Source organism: Hyperoodon ampullatus, assembly GCF_949752795.1.
Source record: "Hyperoodon ampullatus genome assembly, chromosome: 2".
NCBI lineage: Eukaryota > Metazoa > Chordata > Mammalia > Artiodactyla > Ziphiidae > Hyperoodon > Hyperoodon ampullatus.
The window spans coordinates 82,644,340-82,668,789 of NC_136915.1; the positions used below are offsets into that span (position 1 = coordinate 82,644,340).

The following is a 24,450-nucleotide window of genomic DNA, read 5'->3' on the forward strand; positions in this document are numbered from 1 at the left end:
CTACTGAAGCCCGTGCCTAGAGCCTGTGCTCCACAACGAGAAGCCACCACAATGAGAAGCCCGCACACTGCAACGAAGAGTAGCTCCAGCTCACTGCAACTAGAGAAAGCCCACGCGCAGCAATGAAGACCCAATGCAGCTAAAAATAAAATAAATAAATTTATTTAAAAAAAGAATAGAAGTGGCTTCATCAGCCTGGTTCCCAGAGTAAAAACGATGTAGAGCAGAGCAGCAGCCAACTTTTGATGGACGTGTAGCAGGAGTGAGACACGATGTTGTAAGCCATGAGATTCTAAGGTATGTGTTAATAACAACAACAACAAGTAATATAATTACCACTATGGGCAGAAATTAGGAAACAGAGAGTGTTGGCCCATCACCTCAAACATATTTATGTGGAAATACCATGTAGATAGTGGAAGTAGAGAACTGGAGTGCAGATGAGAAGTCAGGGCAGGAGAAGGAACATTCAAATCCATGAATACTAACTGAGTGGCCTGTACTGGTTCTGGGGATTCAGAGATGCCACACACGATCTCGCTGTTAGCTAACGTTGACTGAGCACTTACTATGTGCAAAGCCCTTCTAGGCTCTGGGCCTTGTGTGGTCTCCAGTCTCATCAAAGAGCAGTTTGGTGATGAAGAAGAAGCTCCTCCAATTTTGACCCACAAATAAACAATTCTATTTTAGGGAAATTAGTGAAGCAAATGAAAGGCTGTGGGATCTTGTTTAAAATAGCTACAGAGTGTCAAGGGCTGTGGGCCAGACCAAACAACACACCTTCCCACACACCCGACTTGGGCTTGTGATTACTCAAATCCCAGCACTGGCCTGGGGAGCTGCCTGCCAGGGACATCCCTCCACAGAGCACAACTGGAAGGCAGTTCGCCAGAATAGGGCAGAGCTGGACCTGGCCTTAGCTTTTGAACTAAGTTAACTGGGGGGAAATGCCTGATGCTTTTCTTTATAAGTTTATGCTGAACATCATGACTCCTCACTGTTGGGGTTTCCACCTCGTTACCTGGAAGATTGCTTTTGCAGTTCTGGCAGCAGCTCAGTGGGCTGATGAGGCAGGGGAGAGGGAAATGGCTCAGAGACTCCTTTAAGCTGAGCAGCTTAAGCCTGACCAGAAGCTTATCTGTAGAGAGAAGGCTGCAGAGACAAACATTTATTCGTGCACCAAAGGTTTTAAAACTCTCTTTGTAAATGGAGTGTAGTTGGCCCAATCCTGAGCTCCAGTGAAGGGCATGAGGGTAGAAGCTGGACTTCGAGACATGCAAAACAGAAGAGACAATGCAGGGCTGCGGGGAATAAATGTTGTCTCTTCTACCCACAGGGAAGAATCAGCCTGGTTGGGGTTAGGCAGGTCCACACACAGTTGTGCCTTGAAGACTGAAGTACAGCAAACACCAAGGAGGGGTCCCTACTCCAGACCTGGATGGGAGTGACAAAGATGATACAAGAGACCAGGAAAGCCTTCGCCTGGAGAGAAAGAAGAGTCCTTGGTAGGGGAGGAGACGAGGTGCTATGACTTGATGGGCTGCCCTGGTCCATCTGCTGTGGAGGGCTGTGTGCAGTGGCTGCCTGTCCCACCCCCTGCAGCAGAGGCAGGGAACAGTTAGGCGCTCCCAGGTGCATCTCAACTGCCACGGCATCTCTCAGCCTTGGAGTCTCTCATGTGTACAGTATGCATTTCCTTTAAAAAAAAAAATCAGAGAAACAACATCTTGAAAGTCAACCAGTTTCTTTCCACCTGCCCTGCTCTCTTCCTGTTAACGAGGACAGCCTCAGAGAAGATCCTTTGCAGTCTCTGAAAAAGTGGCCAGCCCTGGGTGACAAAGGCGGGGGCTGTGGACACAGTAGTAGCTACTTTGTTAGAGTCAACTCAGGATACAAAAAGATTCTCTGGGCCTGAAATCCCACACGCTGGTTTATGATGCTTCATTTCTAGACACCCTTGGTAAAATCTAGAGTGCAGAAGAGATGAAGCCATACACCCAGATCAGGAGACAATAGCACCTAGGTAAGAGCAAGTCATTGGGTAGGAGACAATGGGACTTACAGAACAGTTGTTGCAGGGATCACGGGCCCTGCCCTGGTGCAGGGTGGGGCTTTTGGATGGGCAGAGAGCAGGAAGCAGTACGAAGGAGGCCCTTCCACCAAGTTGGATGTGATCTCTGAATTCCGATGGCACTGTATCCGTACCTTTGTATCTCTCATTCCATGTGTGAGGACAGGAGTTGGTCTGGTTCATCTTTGCCTCTTCAACAGTGCCTGGTGGGTGTCTTCCGCCAAAGCAGTATTCAGTAATTAGAGGACTCTGGAGTCAGGCTGGTTGCACTGAGATTCCACTGGGTTTTCCACTGATATTCATATTTCACAGATGTTGTTTATCCCATTTTAATAGTGAATAAACTGAGGTACAGTGATTTATTCAACTATTCATTCACTCATTCAACAAACATTTATTGTGAGCCAAGATACTGTCCTGAATACTGGGGAGAGAGACAAAAATCATAAAGCTTGCATTCTAGTGTGGACAGACAAAAACAAATGATGTAAAATGCATACAGTTATCAATGCAATGGAGAAAAATAAAGCTGGGAAGGGGCTTTTTAAAAGGGCCAGGAAAGGCCTCCTGTGCAGGTGATACTTAAGCAAAGAAGAGTAGTTAGGGAGCTAGTCTTGTGGGAATGTGGCAGAAGCCCAGTCCAGGAAGGGCAAGGCCCCAGGAGTCTGGTGTATCAGCAGCAGCAAGGAAGCCATAAATTTCTGTGATTTGTCCAGGTTTCAACAACACAAAGCTCGAGTCCCAGTCTAGTGACAGAATTCTACACCTAAAAAAACCTTTTTATTTCATGGATACTGCAAATTTTATAAGTCTTCAGGTATTAGGTTTTTTTTCCTTCTATATATCTTTACTTGAACATATTTAATTTATAAGCTGACTCTAAGTTCTCAACATGCCTATTTTTAAAAAACTGTTTCAACCATTTAAAGAAAATTTATTTATTTGGCTTCGTCGGGTCTTAGTTGGGGCACTCGGAATCTTTTGTTGCAGCACTCAGGCTCTTTGTTGCAGCACACGGCTTCTCTCTAGTTGCGGTGCGAGGGCTTACTTGCCCTGAGGCATGTGGGATCTTAGTTCCCTGACCAGGGATTGAACCTGCGTCCCCTGCATTGGAAGGCGGATTCTTAACCACTGGACCACCAAAGTCCCTATTTCAACCATTTTTAAGTGTACAATTTGGCGGCATTAAATCCATGCAGTGTTGTGCAACCATCACCACTATCCATTTCCAGAACCTTTTCATCATCCCAAACATAAGGTCTGTATCCATTAAACAATAACTTCCCTTTCTCCCACACCCCTATTCCATGGTTAATGTCTACGTGTTAGACATGTACAGAAGTACAGAAATACTTGTGTTGATATATGTCTATAAATTTGCTATTCTAGGTACTTCAAATCAGTGGAATCACACTATGTGTCTGGTGTATTTCACTTAGCATTTTTCAAGGTTCATCCATGTTGTAGCATGTATCAGAATTTCATTCCAGGGAACTCCCTGGCAGTCCAGTGGTTAGGACTCAGTGCTTTCACTGCTGGGGCCCAGGTTCAGTCCCTGATGGGGGAACTAAGGTCCCGCAAGCTGCATGCACGGCCCAAAAAAAAAAAAATTTTCACTTCTTTTTATACTTGAATAATATTCCATTGTATGTATATACCACATTTTATTTATCCATTCATCTGTTGATGGTCATTTGTTGTTTCCACCTTCTGGCTATTGTGAATAATGCTATTATGAACACTGTTGCACAAATATCTGTTTGAGTCCCTGTTTTCTTTTGGGTATATATCTAGAAGTGGCATTGCTGGATCATATGGTAAGTCTATGGTTACCTTTTCTGAGGAACTGCCAAAACTTTTCCACAATGGCTGCACCATTTTACTTTCCCTGCAGCTCTGGACAAGGGTTCCAATTTTCCCATATCCTTACCAACACTTGTTAGTGTGTGTATGTGTGTGTGTCTTAATAGCCATTCTAGTAAGTGTGAAGAGGCACCTCACTGTGGTTCAGGTTTTACTTTTCTCACCAGCTACTAGAAACAAATTTGATATCCATCTTCAATAGATGTATATATTTTTAGTTTTAGTCCTAGTGGCTTTTTGTTTTTTGACTCAGTTCTAAATATATACCAGAGATTCTCAACCAGGGGTGATTTTCATTCCAGTCCTCCCTACTTTTGGCAGCTGGAGACACAACTAACTGAAAGAGAGGGTGCTACTGGCATTTAGTGGGTAGAGCTCAGGAATGCTGATAAACATCCTACAATGTACAGGACAGCCACTTGCAACAACTTGGCCCCAACTGTCAATAGTGCCAAGGTAGGAAACCCTGGATTATAAATTACATTTTATACAACTGTATATATAATATATATATACAATGAACTACTGCTTCTGAATTAAATGATTATTAACATTGTGATGATGCAGAAGGCATAACTTTCTTTTTATAATTACCTATGTACATTCAAATTATATTTAAATATATTTATTGAATTAGTTGCTAATTAATTTAATAACCTAAAACACAATGTGAGATGAAAATATTGCCATTACTATTTTCAAAAAACTACCACGTTGCTGAAGGAAATAACCAATCCAGGTATTAGGCCTTTCATTAAATTGAAAAATATACACTAGGCTCTCTGTTTGGCACTAGTTACACATAGGTGGAACAGGTGGATATGGTCCCTGTACCCACGGAGCACAAGCCTTACTCATGAATATCTGATGTTAGGCCACACATTTTTAAAGTTTTTTTTTTTTTTTGATGCCTATCCCCTTTTAAGTTGAATAGTTTAAGGAAACAGAAATTCTTATAAAATGGAAAACTTTAATTGTTTAAAGCAAAGGCACAAGTAAACATTTCAGGTTATCATACAATGTTACAATAAGAAATTCCAACAATAAAATGAAATACATTATAATTTTGCATCTCTATAGTATATCTAATGTATTATTCTATCCTGTCTTTGGAGTGAAAAGAAGGGGTAGGTATATCAATGGATTGATGTAAAAAGTTGGATTATAAATAGCATTCACTCCATTTTTAATCAGAAAATTTAATTTCAGTAGAATGAATTAAATTAAAATTAACTAATTTAAAAAACTTACTGTTTCATTAACGACAGAGCAGCAATAATTTTCAGGCTAAAGCTCATTGTTTTAACAAAGTAAATCACTGATTTCATGAAATGTTAGCTGTTGACACTTGGTACTTACACAAAAATCGAGCTGGTCATAAAAGGGCTTTACTAAAACACAATTCATACACTCATTTTACTTTAAATCTGAAAATTACAGTGCACTGTGTAAAGATAAAGAAGAATGAGGAACCAAATAATTTCTTATGATGTCAGAAATAAAATACTTTAAAAGGTCTAGACCTTGTTTTCAATCAAAGGCACTATCTGGAGAGTAACAAGCTGCATTACATTCCAGAGCTAAGAAAAAGTTGTTTTTTCCTTCCCCAAATAGCGAACCAGTTAATTAGGACTTGGTGTCTCAATTAGTCATCAAACATTGAATGCTTAATATCAATAAAAAGGGTAGAAATTGTGTAAAGTTACATCTTTGACTTATTTTTCCAGGAAGAAAAAATTTACCACTAATTTTTTAAAAGGCTGTTGAAATATTTTCTTGATCTTTAAGGTCTGTTTCATCACCTCAATGCAATTTCCATTTTATTCAGGTGACTTGTAGTCTCTCTCAGCATTTCAACCCAGGATGGCAATGACACCAGAAAGTAACTATCCTAAGGGAGTAAGTTATCCTATTACATCCTAAGGGCCAGGAAGATTTTAAACCCTTCTAAGGAGTATTTGAATCAAAGATCTTGAATGAGAAGATTGTCGTTTCTAGTTTTTCATTATCCAAATTACAAGAGTCTCAACAGAGTAAGGTTTACTTACCATGATTCTTTTAACAACTAATTCCTAACCAGAAACAGTACTTAGGAAATTCTTTAAGAATATCTTTCAAAGTTTAGAATTGACACATGGTTCTAGAAAGATGTTCTTACTTTTAAAGTCAAATTATAACACTGACTCAGTGAAGCATAAAGTGAAGCATAAAGCATAAACCTAAAGGTCAATCAAAGATGCATGCTTTAAAGAACAGTGCTAGGATTCTGGTATTCTTCCCTTTCTTTCTCCATTTCCAAAGGCACAGATACCCTTCCAAATTTGTCTATGGCTTCGAAGACTTTGTAATCTAAAATAGCTGGCACACTCTCCATGCTGAAGAGTTGTAAGTATAGGATCCACCAGAAAATTTTAGGTTTCCAAACCATTAGCTCAACAGCAAAAGCAAATGGTTCAGTCTTCTACTTGAGACAAACTGAAGAGGTAAACCTACATTTTTGAGTATCTAAATTAAGGTCAGCAAACTTTCTCTAAAGGGACAGATAACAGATATTTTAAGCTACTCAACTTTGCTACTGTGGCACAAAAGCAGCCACAGACAACATGCAAATGAATAAGCATGGGTATGCGCCAATAAAACTTAGACACTGAAATTTGAAGGTCATATGATTTTCATGTGACACAAAATATTATTCTTTTGATTTTTTCCTCAACTCTTAAAAAATGTAAAAATCATTCTTAGCTTGTGGGTCATGTGAAAACAGGATGTTGGCTGGAACTGGCTCATGGGCTGGATCATTCGGATTTCTTGATGTCGGGGGTCAAAGCAATCATGTGGCCATGAATCATCTCATTTCACTTGGGCATCAACAGCCTCGAGACTGACAGCAATGAACCCCAAAAGAGAATCCCAAAGGCACCAGTCAGACAATTCTAGGAGTAGCATCTATGTTCATGAGCTGCGTAAAGCTTATGAGTGTTGATACTTGCATATCTATACATATAGATATATATCTATATAATATATTCAGGAAACAATTTAAATCAAACTTATTTAAATCACATTAACTGTCAGAAAAGCAGGGAATTGAGAAATTCATTAGCTGAGCCTTTTCAAATGCTTTGGTGTCAGAGCGATTTGGATTAAAATCTTGGCTCTGATTACTTACTAACTTGTGACCACAGGTAAATTACTTAACCACTAGAATTTAGCCTGGAGCTATGGAGACAATAGGCATGTTTTCAATCTTGTTTCTCAAGCAAAATGGCTATAAAGGGTTTGCTGGGAAACTCTTGTCTACGATGTACCGTAAGGCTTAACTCCTTGGTTTAGACAGAAAACTATTTTTGTCTCTTCTGTTCCATTGTGTCATGTAATTTTTTTTTCTCTGCATGCAACATATTGTGCAAAACTGTACCTCCATATTTACCGAATTCTACTTTCCTCTTATTCTTGAAGGTTATTTTTTTTTCCCACAGGCTGCTGATGAAAATGAGGGTAGAAAGCATCCAGCCAACACATTTTTGTAGTCTTTCCATAGTACAAGTGTAGTTTGGGTGTTTCCTCTAATTTATCAATGACAGGCATTCAGTTTCCTAGGGAAAAAAAGTCTAGATGATAAAGAATTGGTAGGAAAGGATTCTTATGGCTTGCTTTATCTATAGATTAGTAACTAGAGAATCTGAAGATAATGTTCATAGATTATTTGCAGATACAATTGCTGTGTATTGTGGACCTCAGTCCATTGATTAAATTATATTAAGTAGAATATTAGCACTAAGTAATGTGTGCTATTACCTCTCTAATCATGAAAAATTTATTAGTTACATACACATGAAGTAAAAGATTTCACCAATAGTGTCTTTGAACAAGCATCAGTTATGAATCTGCTAGTGTTGAATGCTAAGCAAAATTCTAAAGCTATTAAAATATTAGTGTTTGGTTTTATTTTCAATTTTCTTTTAACCTATTATTTACAGAGGTCCTTTTATAATTCTGAAGGCAGTCATCTTGCAACAGATACATTCTCCACATAAAATGTTCAATGTTGCGTGGTGCAGATTTATAAATATGTACAAAAACCCACTATATTTGTAGTTAACTTACTACTCTGACTGGTAGGCAACACACAGAAGCATCATGTGCACATAAAAATCTGAAATTAAAACAAAATTTAGAATTCTAAAGACAGATAACCATTAACTTGTGTTTATAAAATTATGTGAAAAAAAGGCTTTGCGTTTGGGAATTTTCAATGACCCACTAATAAAGCAGTAATTTTAGTTGAAAAAGAAATTCTCCAAACACAAAAAAAACAAGATAAATCAGATGTCTTGGTCAAATGTGTGTAGACAGCCACCCTGAAAACAAACTGATAAACATAAATATACTATTTGTTCACTGAGCATAAAATATTGCACAAGAACAGTTTTGTCTGAAGAAAATTCAATTTTCCACAGTTCTGAACTTCAAAATGGTTCCCACATATAGATATAATTGCATTTCCTAAACAAGAAACATTAATATTTAGTAATACTGCTAGAACCTTATTTTTCCCATTAACCATATTCCACTCTACTTTATAGCAATGGTAAGTCAGTGGTGAAGATTTGGCAAAGATAAAAAGGCAGTTAAGATTGTAAAATATATATATTTATATATATATATATACATATGAAACAGATATGTTCCAAAAACCCTTAGTCATGATAACTGATCCCTTAAAAAAATCCACAGTCTAGGTCACAGTGATGGTCAGACAGTGGTTGAGTACGACTCGCTTCTCGGGGGCCACTCCTTTTGAACCACTTCACTGCTCTCTCTGGTCTTCAGAGCACTGTCTTCTGCTTCGCTTTCACTACCATCTGCCACAGTGGGGTCCAAAGATATCAGGCCAGATTTTCTGTGCAAAGGAAAACCAATGCCACTTTCCTGTAAGGAATTACCTATGAACTCTTCATCAGAGGAATGGAATGATTCATCATCTCCTATTAAATGGTTGACGATGTGGATTCCATCAAAAGGGGGTTGGCCGGAGAAGCCCCTCTGGCCTTTTAGGCACCTGAGCTGTTGAAACAAAATACAAGTTAATATACTCAACTTGGGGAAATATACACACTCCAAGAAAGCAAACATTTCATGTTTAAGTATGAAGATACCCTGATCTTTTTCCATTTATGGATATAAATAGTAACTACCAATTTTTTAGTGACTCTCACGTGTTAACGCGATGAGCAGATAACTTATTTTAATTGAATCACCACAAAAGTCCTGTGTGGTTGATTTTATTATCTTCATTTTAGACATTAGGAAATAGAGACTCAGGTAGTGTAGCTTGCTGAGGACATATAGCTAATATCCAAGTTTAGATTCAAACGGAACCTTTGTTATACTAGAGATGACATCAACTCCATGTGCCCATCACTTAATTTCAACATCTAACACATCATGGACAATCTTGTTACAATATGCCTCTCTTGTTCCTGGATTATTCTGAGGTAAATCCCAGCCATCTTATCAGTTCACCTGCAAATATTTCAATGTACATCTGTAGAAGATATGGACTTAATAAAGACAATACTCTGAACTATCACACACACTGTCTTAGAGCATGTCTCCATAATTTTGTGAATGATGATAAATGGTTTACAAATCAATACAATTCGCTAGGAGTCTCCATCCTGTTATAATATCCTAAAGACCACCATACCACTATCACTCAGTGAGGGCAGAAATGCTTCTTCCCACTATTGATATGTCCTACTGTGTAGAGGGAAGGCCAGTGATGTATAACATTTTTGCCTTCTCTCCCCTATTCCTCCCAGGGAGAAGGAGTGACTTCTTTCACCAGGGGTAGGGAAGAGGAATGGCACATATTGCTCAGCTCTTTTCCCTCTCTTTCCATCTTTGGGAACCAGGTTCTGTTTCTCTATCCCTGGAATTTTATACGGCCATACCCTTGTGTGGGAAGGGCTATGCAGATCAAATGCTACCTATTTCTGGGGGGACAAGTCTGACAAATTCTAGAGTTCAGTACTGAAAAACCCATTGTTGCACCCATCAAAACCACATTCTCCCAAACCAGTTTTATCAGTATTAAGGGTGATTTCTTTTCATCATCTGCCACTTCTTTGCCTAAATTCCCACAAATTCCCAAACCCACCACCATAGATACTACCACATCCACTATCATATAATTAAGACATCAGCTTCTCCTCAAGGGGCTTATGTTTTAAATATAAAATTTAATTTTGATATTATCACCTGTTGAATTTCTCTCATACACCATGAATTTTCTCCTATGATAAAGTAGAAGAGTTAAAAAAATCCAAAACAATAAAAACCATTAATTATCAAAATCTACCTTTACTATCAAGAATTTGCTAAAAATATACTCCATGTCTCTTGTCCTTATCATTACTATCAACCTGCAATTTTGTTTCTCCAGGACAAATTCCTGGTCACTATCTTTCGAATCTTGAGATAAAGACAATGTGAAATATTCAGGAAATATTACATACACTTTCAAAACTAACGGTTCTGAGAGTAAAGACATTACAGCTTTGCCAGAACACCTCCTAGCTTTCCCGATAGACTTCCAGGAAGAAGTGAAGAAACCCTAGTACTTCCCTGTTGGTATGTGACAATGGGAAACAAGAGGGATGCTGGGACTCAACACAATGATGTCTGCCTCAGGTAAACCTTCAGCCATTAAGAAATTCCTGTGCCCTAGGCTAAGAGAACATCATAGTGAGGTACAATGTAATTTAAGTAAAACCTTCCTCTTTGGCATAGCAGAAGGGATATAAACTTGGAGTTGAATCTTTAGGGAAAGGGCACAGAGAACCACAAAGACCTCTCCGTGGTTGTGATACACACTGCATTACTACAACTGCCACACTCTGATGCAACATCCTATCACCATATTGCAACACATGATTTATAGCTCCAAGTGTAAAATTAAGTCAGTTAATGTCTTCCTTTTTCTTGTCCCCAAACCCTTTTTGAAGAAATAATATAGAGCACGTGTCTTCCTTCTTCCTGGCTATAAAGGAGGTGTATGGCGGAGGAACCACAACTTCCCAATTGTTTGGAAAGCTATAGCTTCTCTTTGCTCTAACAAAATTTATTGCAATTAAAACATTGTAGCCTCATATCAAATGTAATAATCGACCTCAAATATTATATAAAGTGAACTACAGATTGAAGGGTCATTTATTCAATGTCAAAGGAGATGCAATTATTGCTTCTTTGAGAACTGCTAATGTAGAACAGCAAAGACATAGAGAAATTTTTTGGTGGAAAGAAGAAAAATGTGAAGGTAAGGGACAGTAAAACTGAAGCTATATCCTAGTTATCCCCTGGACCTAGGAGTGTGCATACTGGTTCTGAAAGGGAAGAGGCCTGTGGTAGGCTCTGAAGGTAGACATCTGGGCAAGGAATTCCAGGGTACTGAGTATGTAGAGTATGGTCTCAGAGGGGTTAGACTTCAGGTGGGGATGTCCTCTGGGAGGGCATCCTGTGAAAAGGAGTCTGGCTGGGAGAGGACCAGAGCTGGGCCCTCTAAAGTGCTGTCTTGGTTGCCTGCATCTAAGAGCTGTACTGCTTACCCTTATTACTAGACTCTTGGGAACTAATTATATTTAAACAACAACAGAGACTTCCCTGGCGGCCCAGTGGTTAAGACACCACGCTTCCACTGCAGGGGGCATGGGTTTGATCCCTGGTCGGGGAACTAGGATCCCGCATGCCGCATGGTGTGGCCAAATAAAAAGAAAGAAAAAAGAAAGAAAACAACAACAACAAAAAGCAGACAAGTAACCTTCTTAATCCAACCCCCCTAGAAAAACTTTCAGGGATATTACCAATAACAAACTTAGATTAGCATATCTCAAAACATGGCCCACTGATCATTAGCATTAGGATAACCAAGTATGCCTATTAAAAATGTAGAATTGCTCCCCAGATTTAAGGATCCCAAATCTGGAGAGTAAAACCCCAGAAACTATATTTTTTACAAGCATCTCAGGAGATTTTGATGTATTCAGAGAATCGCTGTGGCAGATCCTATGTTCAAACCAAATGGGGCTAACTCAGGAAGGAGTTGATTTACCTGAAATGCAACTATCAATAATGCAGGACAAAAGTGCTCCTGAACTATGAACATCTGCCTGTTTGTGTCTGGTATACACAAATGGACACCATCTTTCAGTAGTACAACCAAGCTGTTCTGGGCCAATTCTACTATCTGGTGGTTGAAACAAGGAGCGGTCTGTTGAAACCTCTTTTCCTGAAACGTTCTTCTGGTCTAAGGGTAGAGTCTACGAATGTATATGTTCAAAAAAGCTGAGTAATTTTGATGTACATCCTAGGATAAGGACCACTCTTTAGGCAATGTTTTTTTGTTTGGTTTTGTTTGACATCTTTTTTGGGTCAATCACAGGATAAAGAATCTGACAAAAGCTACTGCCTTTTGTCTTGAAAAGTATACATACATACCAGATGGAGCATACCCTTTTGAGGCCCACTGTCTTTCTAATTTTAGGTTAAAGACTATAGGAATATCTTCGTGACACTGGGAACAACAATGACAAAAACTTCAATTGTGAAATACACTCATATTGTGGAAAAGAAAAAAATGTATTATTTTTCTGGGTGAAATTAGACATAGGTTTTAAAGTCAATGAATGTGCCTAGAAGTACTTTTGAGATTCACCAAGGAAAAAGAGGCACCAGGAGTCTCTGAATTGTATGTAAAGGGATTCAGGAATCTTTGGATTCCCCAAAGAAGAATCTCAGCAGGATCATCCTACAATGACGGTCATAGTCAATGAATCCTACCCAGGCATTCAGAACTTCCTGTCAGATTTTTAAGTTCTTTAGTCTTTTTTATTTTTTTTAATTTTTGGCTGTGTTGGGTCTTCGTTGCTGCACGCCGGCTTTCTCTAGCTGTGGTGAGCGGGGGGCTACTCTTTGTTGTGGTGCACGGGCTTCTCATTGCAGTGGCTTCTCTTGTTGCGGAGCATGGGCTCCAGGCACGCAGGCTCAGTAGTTGTGGCCCATGGGCTCTAGAGCACAGGCTCAGTAGTTGTGGCACATGGGCTTAGTTGCTCCACGGGATGTGGGATCTTCCGGGGCCAGGGTTCGAACCTGTGTACCCTGCATTGGCAGGCAGATTCTTAACCACTGCGCCACCAGGGAAGTCCTTAAGTTCTTTAGTCTTAAAGTTTGAGTAGAGAGTAAAGTATTATCAGGCATTTGAGGAAAGCATCTAGGAGAAACCAGAAAAAAAGAAACTAGAAGTTAACAGACTAACTGTGGAGAAGAAAACTTAAAAAAAAAAGCATCATTCATTCCTTCTGAAGACGCTGCATCCATGTAAAAAAAAAAAAAGTGATATTCTAAAAAAGGGTCTTAGACATAAATTTCTCTGACCTGAAAGACATGTGCTTCGAAATTGAAAAAGCTGTCAAGTGCCCAGGACAATGGATAAAAGTAGACCTATACTGCAGTACCTCACAATGAAATCTCAGGACACTGGGGACAAAGAAAAGACAAAGTATCCAGCCCAAAACAACAAGTTTTACATAAAAGATTAAGAATCAGAATGGTATCAGACAATTACAGCAGTGCCTTCAAAATTCTCAGAAAAACATTTCTAACCTATATTTTAAAAAATTGTAATTACCTTAAAAATTTTTTTTTATACCCATACAAACTATCAATTAAATGTGAAGCTAAAATATGAGTTAGAAGCTTAAAGGACTTGAACCGGAATCAGATAAATCCTTTTTATAGTTTATCTTCCATCGTTCCCCCCCCGACAACTGAAAGGTAGGTGATATGCTCCACCAAAATGAAGTACACCAAGAAAGACATCCTTTTGTTTTTGATCCAGGAAAAAGGAAGTCTAATACAAAAGTGAGGCAAAAGGAATTCCTAGAATAACAAAAAAAGCTCCCAAGATGACATCTGTGCAGGAGGCCTCCAGGCAGCCAGACCTCTTTGAAGAAGAGCAGGCCAGAGGAAAGATTTCTTCAAGAAGGTGAAATTAGTAGTACACCTAAATTGTTTGAAAAGATTAACACATAACAGGAGATTTACACTATATCAGAGGAGAGTTACACATAAGAAACCACACCAAGAAAATGAAAAAACTAAGACAATCATTTGAATAAATGTACGCAGGTAAAATGCTCACAATAAGACACTATTTCCATACAACTGAATGCTGTTTGGCAATAAAAAGGAATGAAGTAGTGATATCTGAATGAACCTCAAAAACATTAAGCTGAGTCAAAGAAGCCAAATATAAAAGACGACATATTGCATGATTCCATTTATATGAAATGTCCAGAACAGGCAAGTCTACAGAGACAGAAAGTAGATTAGTGGCTGCCTACGACTAGGGAAGTGGGGGGAGGACAAAGGGAATGGCTGAAAATGGACATGAGGTTTCTTTCTGGGGTGATAGAAATATTCCAAAATTAGATTGTGGTTATGGTCACACAACTCTATAAATATACTAAAAGCTACTGAATTTTACACTTAAAATGGAAGAACTTTATGATATGTAAATTATATCTCAATAAACCTGTTTAAAATAACTAGAGCCAGAAAAACAAACTCTCCCCAAAACATTATTTTTCAAACTTCCCTGATAAGACCATCTTAGAAATTTGTTAAAAATAAGATTTTCCAGGCCTGTCTTTGGTCTACACTCTAGAGGAGAGGTCTCTAGGGAAACAACTCAGGAGCTTTAACACACACACACACACACACACACACACACGAAATGTACCTTTCTTAGGAGTGGACCCCTTCCAAATCTTTGAGTAGGGTCCTGGTTTCTCTCCAAATGACTGATTCTGTACCAGTAATTCTTTCTGGTTAGAAAGTATCACATGGTGTCACACACATTGGAAAGGTCCCATTAAAGAGATAAGTGTGTACCAAAAGTATGGAGGCAAGAGAGAGGTCTGAAGAACTGTTAAGCAGTTTAATATTAGGCTGCTAGGGGTGCTGGGCAATGTAAATTGCTAAGTCAAAGAAGTCAATCTGAAAAGGCTAAATACTGTATGATTCCACCCATATAACATTTTGGAAAAGGCAAAATGATGGAGACAGTAAGTAGACCAGTGGTTGCTAGAGGTTCAAAGAGAGAGAAGGAAGAATAAATAGGTAGAGCACAAGAGACTGTTTGGCAGTGCAACGCTGCTGTAGGATACTGTAATGGTAGATACAAGTCATCATACATTTGTAAAAACCCACAGAACGTATTGTACAACACAAAGAGTGCATCCTAAAGTAAATAAGGACTTTGGTTAATAATATACATTAGCTCATGTATGACACTAACACAAGATGTGCATAGGAGAAACTGTGGAAAGGCATTGAGGGGGTGTACCTCTGCACTTTCTGATCAATTTTTCTGTAAGCCTAAGACTGTTCCCCAAAATAAATCTATCAATTTAAAAAAATGAGATGTTCTGTGGTATTTTTCTATGACCACAATGCTATAATGTCAAAACTGCTTGAGAAAATTTTGAGAGTATGTTTGTTTCAAGGTAATGTTTAGGCTCGTGTTCTTTAAAAAGTAAGATAAAACACAGTGAAAAGCACACAGATTTTAAGTGTACAGGTTGATAAATTTTTACTTATGTATATGCCCATGTAACTACCATCTGGATCAAGATACAGAATGCTTCCAGCACCCCAGGAGGCTCCCTTGTATCCCTTCTTCTCTGAGTGATAACCCTACATTCCCTCAAAGGTCGCCACTACTCTGACATCTATCACCATAGAATAGTATTGGCCTGTTCTCAGACTTAATATAAAGAAACATATGGTATGTACTCATTTGTGTCTGGCCCCTGTTACTCAACATTATGTTTGTGAGATTCATCTATGTTGGCATGTATAGCAGCTGTTCACTCTTTTTCAGTGCCACGTTGTATTCCACTATGTGAATATATCAAAATTTAACTATCCATTATACTGTTAAAGGCTTTTGGGGTTGTCTCCAGCCTACTGCATATAAGGCTGCTAGAAACATTCTTAAATATGTTTTTTGGTGAATATAAGCACTCATTTCTCTTGAATATAATTGCTGGGTCATTGTGTTAAGCTCTAGTAAATTGCCAAGCCATTTTCCAAAGTGTTGTAACATAAGCTCTTTAATTTTTGCAAGAAAACTTTTGCCTTACCTTCTGCCAGGTTGGTCATTAAAGCAAATTAATGGTCCCTTAACTGATCATACTGATTAAATTCATTCCAGGTTCTTATTAGAAAATACAACATTGAATTTTCAGCTATCCAATCACATTAGTGAAGACATGGAATGTAAACTGGTGGTAGAAGTAAACTGGTGGTAGAAGTGTAAATCAGTAAAAGCACTTTTGAAAATGGTTTGGCAGTACTAAAGTTGACCATCTATCTACATACCCTACACCTAAAATAATCACAGACTACAGTTTGCTTGGGACAAACTATTTTCATTCTCAAAAGTGTCCTGGTTTGAACAATAAATAATAAGTCACCCAGCAATTCCATTCTTAAGTATATGAAAAATAGAAATAAGTATAATAATACACTAAAAAACATTTATAACAGGGTTCATAGCAATTTTATTCATAATAATCCCAAATGGAAATAACAGTAGAATGAGTAAATAAGTTATGGTATAGTCATATAATTGACACAACAGAGTAACAAAAATGAATGAAAAATTACTGCTACATGGAACAACATAAATCTCACAGTACTGAGCAAAAGAAGCCAAACACAAAATAATTCATTCTGTATGATTTCATTAGTATAAGGTTAAAAACTAGGCAGTGAGTGGAAGAGTGGCAAGGAGACTTTTGAAATGCTGGCAAGGTCCTAGTTCTTGACCTTGGTGGAAGGTTAAATGGGCATGTTCATTTTTGAGATAATTCATCAAGCTGGACACTTAGGATTTACGCATTTTTCTGTATATATCTTACACTTAAATTAAAATGTCTATTATTAAATAAAAGTCCAAGAACTAATTATTTTAACTATTAGTTTGAATCATATGATATTGCCATTTTTGTAAGTGAAAGTCAAGTATCAGCAATTTCATTTGGCTTAATTAACCTAATTTTTGGTTATTTTTGTATTATATGTATTCATGCAAACTGCCTCAAAATCTTTAGGGAACAAGGAGGGGTATAAATCTAAAAACAAACATTTTCCACCATGCATATTAAGTTTCTTAGTTTCAATTATTTGTTTAGTTGTATCCCAAGACTAGGTGATCAATAAAGCCTCTCAAATATGCTTCCAAATTTATCTGTAGCTTGACAATTTGATAATAAATTAGTTACATTAACCAGAACAAAACCCCCAAATAATCCAATAACAAAAAAATCAAAATTGCTTCTTTTATTTTTGAAAGTATTTTTTTTGTTTTCCAGTATTATTTTGATATTAATACTTTACAATATTAGCATTTTTACAAACCACTTTTATAACTTTTATAACATTTTAAATAAATCAACAGGCATAAGTATATTCACACATACCTTAATATTGTAGTGATTCACACACACATGTATATTTGACTTTTTATTATTATTACTATTATTGTTATTATTATTATTGGTCGTGCTGCACAGGCATGATGGATCTTAGTTCCCCGACCAGGGATCCAACCCGTACCCCCTGTAGTGGAAGCACGGAGTCTTTACCACTGGGCCGCCAGGGAAGTCCCTGAGTTTATATTAATAGATATGTTTTTTCCAAATTATATGATTTAACGCTGGAATTAAATATTTAAAATCAGTACTGTCTGGAAAAATATGGAATGGTTGGTTGCTGTACATGTATTTTACCTCTTGTTAGCTCCTGATGATGAGGATTATTTCTTAATCATTTTTGTATCCTAGAACTTAGCATTCTGACTTGACCAGAGTAGGCACCTAAGAATGTTGAAGAACTACACTGAAAAGCCAGCAGGATTCTTGAAAAAACCCTGGGGTATTGATTATTCATCCTGTCCTTTTAAATGCTGAATGAGAATACTAATAAGCAGACAGATAAGAGTGCTAATATACAAAATCCAAATAATGTACTGTTTCTTACCTGATGTCGATTGCTTCATCATGTTATGCATTAAGAGACAGAGTAAAAAAAAGTAAAAACATGTAGAATTTATTTAAATAATACTTAAGACATTCTGATATACTCATTACAACTTAAAAAGTTAACAAAATCTTAACCTCTCACTATCAACAAAGAGTTCGGACTTAAGGATTTCTCTCCATGTATTAAGCAATGCTGACCCAAGGAAGCATTTAGTAATTAGAAAAGGAAAGTGATAAGCTAAGATATTATACAACTTATAAAGAATAAAGCACAAAATGCACTATAGGTAATAAGAAAACAGGAAACTGTCATGTTCATAGTCTGATGAACGTAGGTTTTGACAGGAAACAGCAGAGTTTCTAACTGCATGACAGTAAAAGTACAAACACTAAAAAGGAGTATTAAAAACTATTACAGTTGTTTCAGAGAAAAATTACATTAAAATTTTAAAGCAGGGAAAACCTGCAGTGGTGAATATTCTGAAGCCCCAAAGGACTTCATAATCATTAAGGATATAGAAGTATTTTCTGTAATTTTTCCTTAGTCTACTTCATTCGCTAAACAACTAAAGGTTAAGATAGAAGTTTCTTTTGTAAAACAGAGAAGTGTGATAATTTTAGAGACATACAGCTTTTAAATATAACTTCTTAATAAATAACAGGAAAATCTGTCCTAAGAAAACTTGATCATTTGGGCTAGTGACCATGTAAACAGAGGACACAACATGTTCTCTACGTGTTTGCTTTCTTTCTGCACATTACAGAACAGTGGTAACTTGAAAAATGTTAGAGCTGATTTTATAGTTGATTTTAAAGAGACAAAACAGGTTATTCTTCCTCCATTTTCAACATGTAGAGTTAATAGAATTAATAATGAACTCTTATATGATGCTTTACAGTTAAAATTGCTTCCATGTATATTATTTCAAGTTAAAAATTTTTCCCAGTGTGTATGCTTGGAGGTTGAATTGTGCAACTACCACTTTCTGAGATTCAAAAGAATAAGAAGAAGGACTGCACTGAGTATTTTGAAAGACAATCAATCCACAACAAAGTGGAAAAAAGTCATCCACACACCAAAAAAACCCCTAACCAAATGAACTTTGATCACTACTAGACAGGGTTTAAACCATTGAAGTGAGTCATGTGATACCAAGTGAACTGCAAAACAGTTGCAGTAAGTTTCCAAGACTGAGTCATATCAGATTATAAAAGCTCCTATTTGTACATTTGGGCTTGTATAATCAATCTTTGTAAAACACAGAGCTATAGCTTTTAAAGCTAAATGTAACATTTCTATAAGTGATGTATAATATATACATATATATATGGGCAGATGTACATAAAGTCCAATAACATAGATTTGTGTTTCTAAGTTATAAAGGCTTTACTCTTTTTTCCCAAAGTTTAATCAGTGATTTTGTTGGATTCCTTATAAAATAATTTTAATAGTTTTCCTTATTTTCAAAATTTAAAATAAATGTCAATGGGAAATAATACGTTACATTTATTCTCAATTATACACACAACAAAGATTAAAACTAGCGATAACGTGCCCGTCTGGGTAGCTCAGCTGGTGCTGGGGATGGAGGTCGGCTCCCACCCTCTGCCCGAGAGCTCGGGCACAGCGGGCAGCCCGCCCGGGCTCCCACGGGCTGAGGGGGCGACACTCCCAGCTTTAGGTCCAGAAGAGAGTGGCATTCAGAACACAGGTCACTCATTCAGACAACAGAGCCAGTGTAGACCAAGTCCTAAGTGTGACAGGGAATGACCTAGGAAACTTTGGGTTTTTGAAGTCAATTCTTAATGTTCCATATTGTTAATATCTTGAAAATTTGTTAAATGTTGAAAGCCTTATTACTATTTTCAGATCCTTTCAATAAACAGGCTTGTTTAAAAACAAAAACAAAAACACCCAAAAAACTAGCAATGAACATAGACAACAGCCAAAATTCAGTAATTACCTACAGTAATTAAAAATCAGATTAAGTTTAAAAATTCAAGAATTTTATTGAAATAATATAAAATAGACAATGCTGAAAATGTTTTTGGCTTTAATATATGTAAATTATTTTTTTAAACTGATAAAACACTTAAAATTAAAAAATATATAGATTCTATGTTAAATGTATAAAATGCAATAGTTAAAACTTACATTATTAAAAGCAAAGAAAAAAAGTACATACCCACATTAATAAGTGAAAAAGGAGAAAAGTAAGGTTCGGAACTGAAGAAATTTATACTGTGCATTTGTTACCAGAGAAGGAGAGAGGGGGAAGAAATAAAAGTCATTTACAAAGAACTCTTAATCTTTCTGTAGCACATACTTAGATTTATCCAGTACACTTGGGCAAACAAAATGAAACTGCCATTGCCCTCTTCCTGGCAGCTGACACATCTTGATAAAATTGAAACCATTAACATTATTTAGAAGGTACTCTAATGTCAATGGTGATGAGGTTAGGAATATATGAGGTTCTATGTAAATTTATGACCAATTACAGGAAATAAATCACTTCACACTTGTTTCACTCTGAACTTTTAAAGCTACATCAAAGTACCACGTACATTTCATATGATTTAACCTTTAGCTGGAGCACTGAAAAAAATTCAAACCTTTAGCAAAACATCCTCATAAAAACGAAGCATTTCTTTTTATCTGGGTTGAATTCTTAAGAGGAATTATTCTTCTCTAAAGCTAAATCATGGGTTTTATCAGTCCATCCAATCAACCAAATTTTGAATCATTTATCTAATAAGGGATTAGTGTCTAGAATATATAAAGAATTCTTACAACTCAATTATAAAAAGACTACCCAATTTGAACTGGGCAAAGGGTCTGAGTAGATATTTCTCTAAAGAAGATATAAATGGCCAATAAACATAGGGAAAGATGCTCAATATCATAAACCATCATGAGAATACAAATCAAAACCAAAATGATATGACATTTACACTTACTAGGATAGCTATCAAAAAAAGAGAGAATAACAAGTATTGGCAAAGATGTGAAGAAACTAGAACCCTCATAAACAGCCAGCGGGAATATACAATGGTACAGCTTCTTTGGGAAACAGTTTGGCAGTTCCTCAAATGGTTAAGCATAGAGTTACCATATGACCCAGCAATTTCATTACTAAGTATACATTCAAGACAAATGAAAATATGCTCACAAAAAAACCTGTACATAAATGCTTGCAGCAGCATTATTTATAATAGCCCCAAAGTAGGAACAACCCAAATGTCCATCAACTGATGCATGGATAAATTATGGTATAGCCATATGAAGGAATATTATTAGGCAATAAGAAGGAATGAAGTACTGATACATGCTACTATTTACATGGATGAACTTTGAAAACATTATGCTAAGTACCAGAAACCAGTCACAGATGACCACATATTGTATAATTCCATTAAATGAAATGTCCAGAATAGGGAAATCAATAGAGACAGAAAGTAGATTAGTGTTTGCCTAGAGCTGGGGGATGGGAACTTGGGGGAAATGAGGAGTGACTGCTAATGGGAATGTGATCAATTTCTGAGTGATAAAAATGTTCTGAAATTTACTGTGGTGATGACTGCACAACTCTGTGAATATATAAAAAACCACTGGATTGCACATTTTAAATGGGTGAACTGTACTGTATATGAATTAAAGCTCAATAAAGCTGTTTTATATATATAAATATATTAAATATCTGCATCTATATCTATCTATTTACATATATATCAGATGGCCATTTTGTGGATATGTTTTCAATGGAGATATTGCCAGACTGAAAAGAAATAATTTTCTATTTAGGAAATGCAGAAATGTTAATTGATTAAAAAATTCACCAACAATATTAACCTTTAACATCTAGTTTTTTTCTCAACAGAAAAAGAAATGATGGCTACCTTCTATAGTTTCATTTTAAACAGGCAGAAAATATTTGCAATAAAATGTTTAATCCTTTAGACTGAAGTTAAAGGAGATGAATGCATTTATAGTATTTACTTTCTTCAGAAACTAAAACTAACTCCTGATGGAAAAATAATTTTAAATATATTATATATATATGGTCACACACCCACACTATTTTATCACTGAACACAAAATAAGCTTTCAAACAGACAAGGTTAGTATCCCTTTCTTCCTCATTCGGAGGTGCTCACAGGCTGCTTAGTTAAGATTGGGTACTTGCAAACCACATGACCTCATGAATGCTATCTTATCATATCACAGGTTCCTCACACTGACCACAACAACTTAAATCAGACAGGCAGGAAAGGAGCACTGAGTCTTTGACAAGTATTATTGGTATGACATTTTCAGCTGTTCAGCTTGTGGGGAGTGCAAATCTGATTATCTCACGTCCAACTGCATCTGTGAGATATGGTCCATGAAAAGCACATGATTTACTGCACTAAAGACTTCCAACCACAATGTAAAATTTTTTAGTTTTTGTAAATCAGAGAGAGTTAGCTATTCATCTTTTATCAATTTTCCTTTAATCAACACAGTAAATTTATGGAGCATATTTTCAAATGTTCCTAGTTTGAAAAACTGTCAATACTATGTTACTGTTTCTTTTAAAAACTAGCATTTTTTTTTTTTTTTGCGGTATGTGGGCCTCTCACTGTTGTGGCCTCTCCCGTTGTGGAGCACAGGCTCCGGACACGCAGGCTCAATGGCCATGGCTCACGGACCCAGCCGCTCCGCGGCATGTGGGATCTTCCCGGACCGGGGCACGAACCCATGTCCCCTGCATTGGCAGGCGGACTCTCAACCACTGCGCCACCAGGGAAGCCCTAAAAACTAGCATTTTAAAATTGAATTACGTGATACAAAAAAAAAAGTTTTTAAAAATGACTGACTATATTTCAAAATCTTAGTGTAGTTGAAGAAACTGGACTAATACTTAAGAATAGATAGCACTAAAAAACAAGTGTGAAGTACTGGATAGCTTGGTGAATAATAGCATAAGAATATCTAAATTAGATTGAAAAGATTCAAATTGGCTCTGAAATGCATCATTTGAACCAAGGCCTTAAAAGAAAAATAACTCAAAACATAATCAAGGAAGAAGATTGTATTTTATGGATTTCCTCTTGTTTGATTAAGAAAGCTTTACCCTCAGCCATCAGATCAATCTCTACAAATGATTTTTTCACTACCACACACTAAAAACGGACTGATCAGGGGAAGGCTCTCTCTGGTTTCAGAGGTGCCCCTCTTTACTGATTTCCCTCCTACTTTTTTAGCTGTTCCTTCTTTACTTGCTCTCTACTTGCCTCCAAACCTTTGCATATGACAGCTTCTCTATCTGAAATATCCTCTACTTTCCTTTTCCTGGCTATCTTCTATTCTTCCTTCAATACAGAGTTTAGGCAGCCCCACGCCCAGAGGCTTCCTCATGTTTCTAAGGCCGTGGTACCATACGGTTCTACCACAGCACTGCCCATACTGACTGGCTCTCCCTACCAGTCTGAATTCCTTAACAATTGGGACTATGACTTTTCTACACCTAGCACAGGACTGGGATGGAAAGGACTTTAAAGATCATTTAGTATAACTGTTTTGGGATGCAGAAACTGAGGGAAAGCCTGAGGCATGCCTGGGAGCTAAAAGATGTCCAAATGTTCACTGAATGAATGTATGAAGTAAATTGGCATCCTAAGGTCACACAGTTAATCAGCGGCAGAACTAGGCCTACAATCCAGGATGACAGTTTCTCAACCACCTGCAGTAAGGTGGAGAGCAAAGACACAAAATTCAGAAACAAAACTAAACTTATCAAATGAAAAAACCCAAAGAACAACAAACAAAATCCGGAAGTGCTATTAAGAACCTGATAAATTGCATGGATATCTATTTTTCCCCTCTTCTCTATTTTATGAATGTGTTTAGCAGTAGTGACATGATAGTGAAGGAGAAAGTAAGAGGTGAAGAGTAGGGATAATCAGCTTTCAAATAAATGAAGGAAATTTAAAAAATGAATACTGAAGTCTTGAAACCTGAGTACATGAGTAAATTCACTGGATTTTAAAGTCACAGCTCATTTTGGTTGCCCCATATCAGGTTGAATGAAATCTTCAAGCACATCTTATCAGTATCATTCTAAATGTCAACAAGTAATACTGTAGTCATGCTAAAACCTTATTGGTATCATACATATGATTGAAATGGCTTTAGGCATTTATATCTTATTTTCCTCATGTCTTAGATCTAAGAGTATATTATTAGATGGCCTCTTCGTGGGAAGGCTGAAAGCAAGTCTCTTCCACCCCTATTGAATTAAATCTGTTTAAGAACTGCTGTAAGTAACTATAAAAACTGTCACTCTAGGCTTTATAGTTAGCTCCATTTCCTTTAAAAAATGCTTATTATCATCTACCTTTATTTCTCATAACCCAAGTGGTATT

General features: G+C 37.0%; 1 protein-coding gene across 7 annotated transcripts in view; it reads right to left on the reverse strand.

Moving 5' to 3' along the window:
- Positions 1–8,565: 8,565 nt before the first annotated feature.
- Positions 8,566–24,450, reverse strand: part of EVI5 (ecotropic viral integration site 5) — a gene marked incomplete at both ends in the record, with an annotated part of 231,451 nt that continues 215,566 nt past the window's right edge. For 6 of the 7 annotated variants that reach the window (XM_079696539.1, XM_079696537.1, XM_079696536.1 and 3 more), the window contains one exon: positions 8,566–9,001. In XM_079696539.1, the coding sequence (XP_079552665.1) occupies positions 8,690–9,001 (312 nt within the window). The remainder of the gene's footprint in view (positions 9,002–24,450) is intronic. The other variant, XM_079696541.1, reaches the window with a different exon arrangement.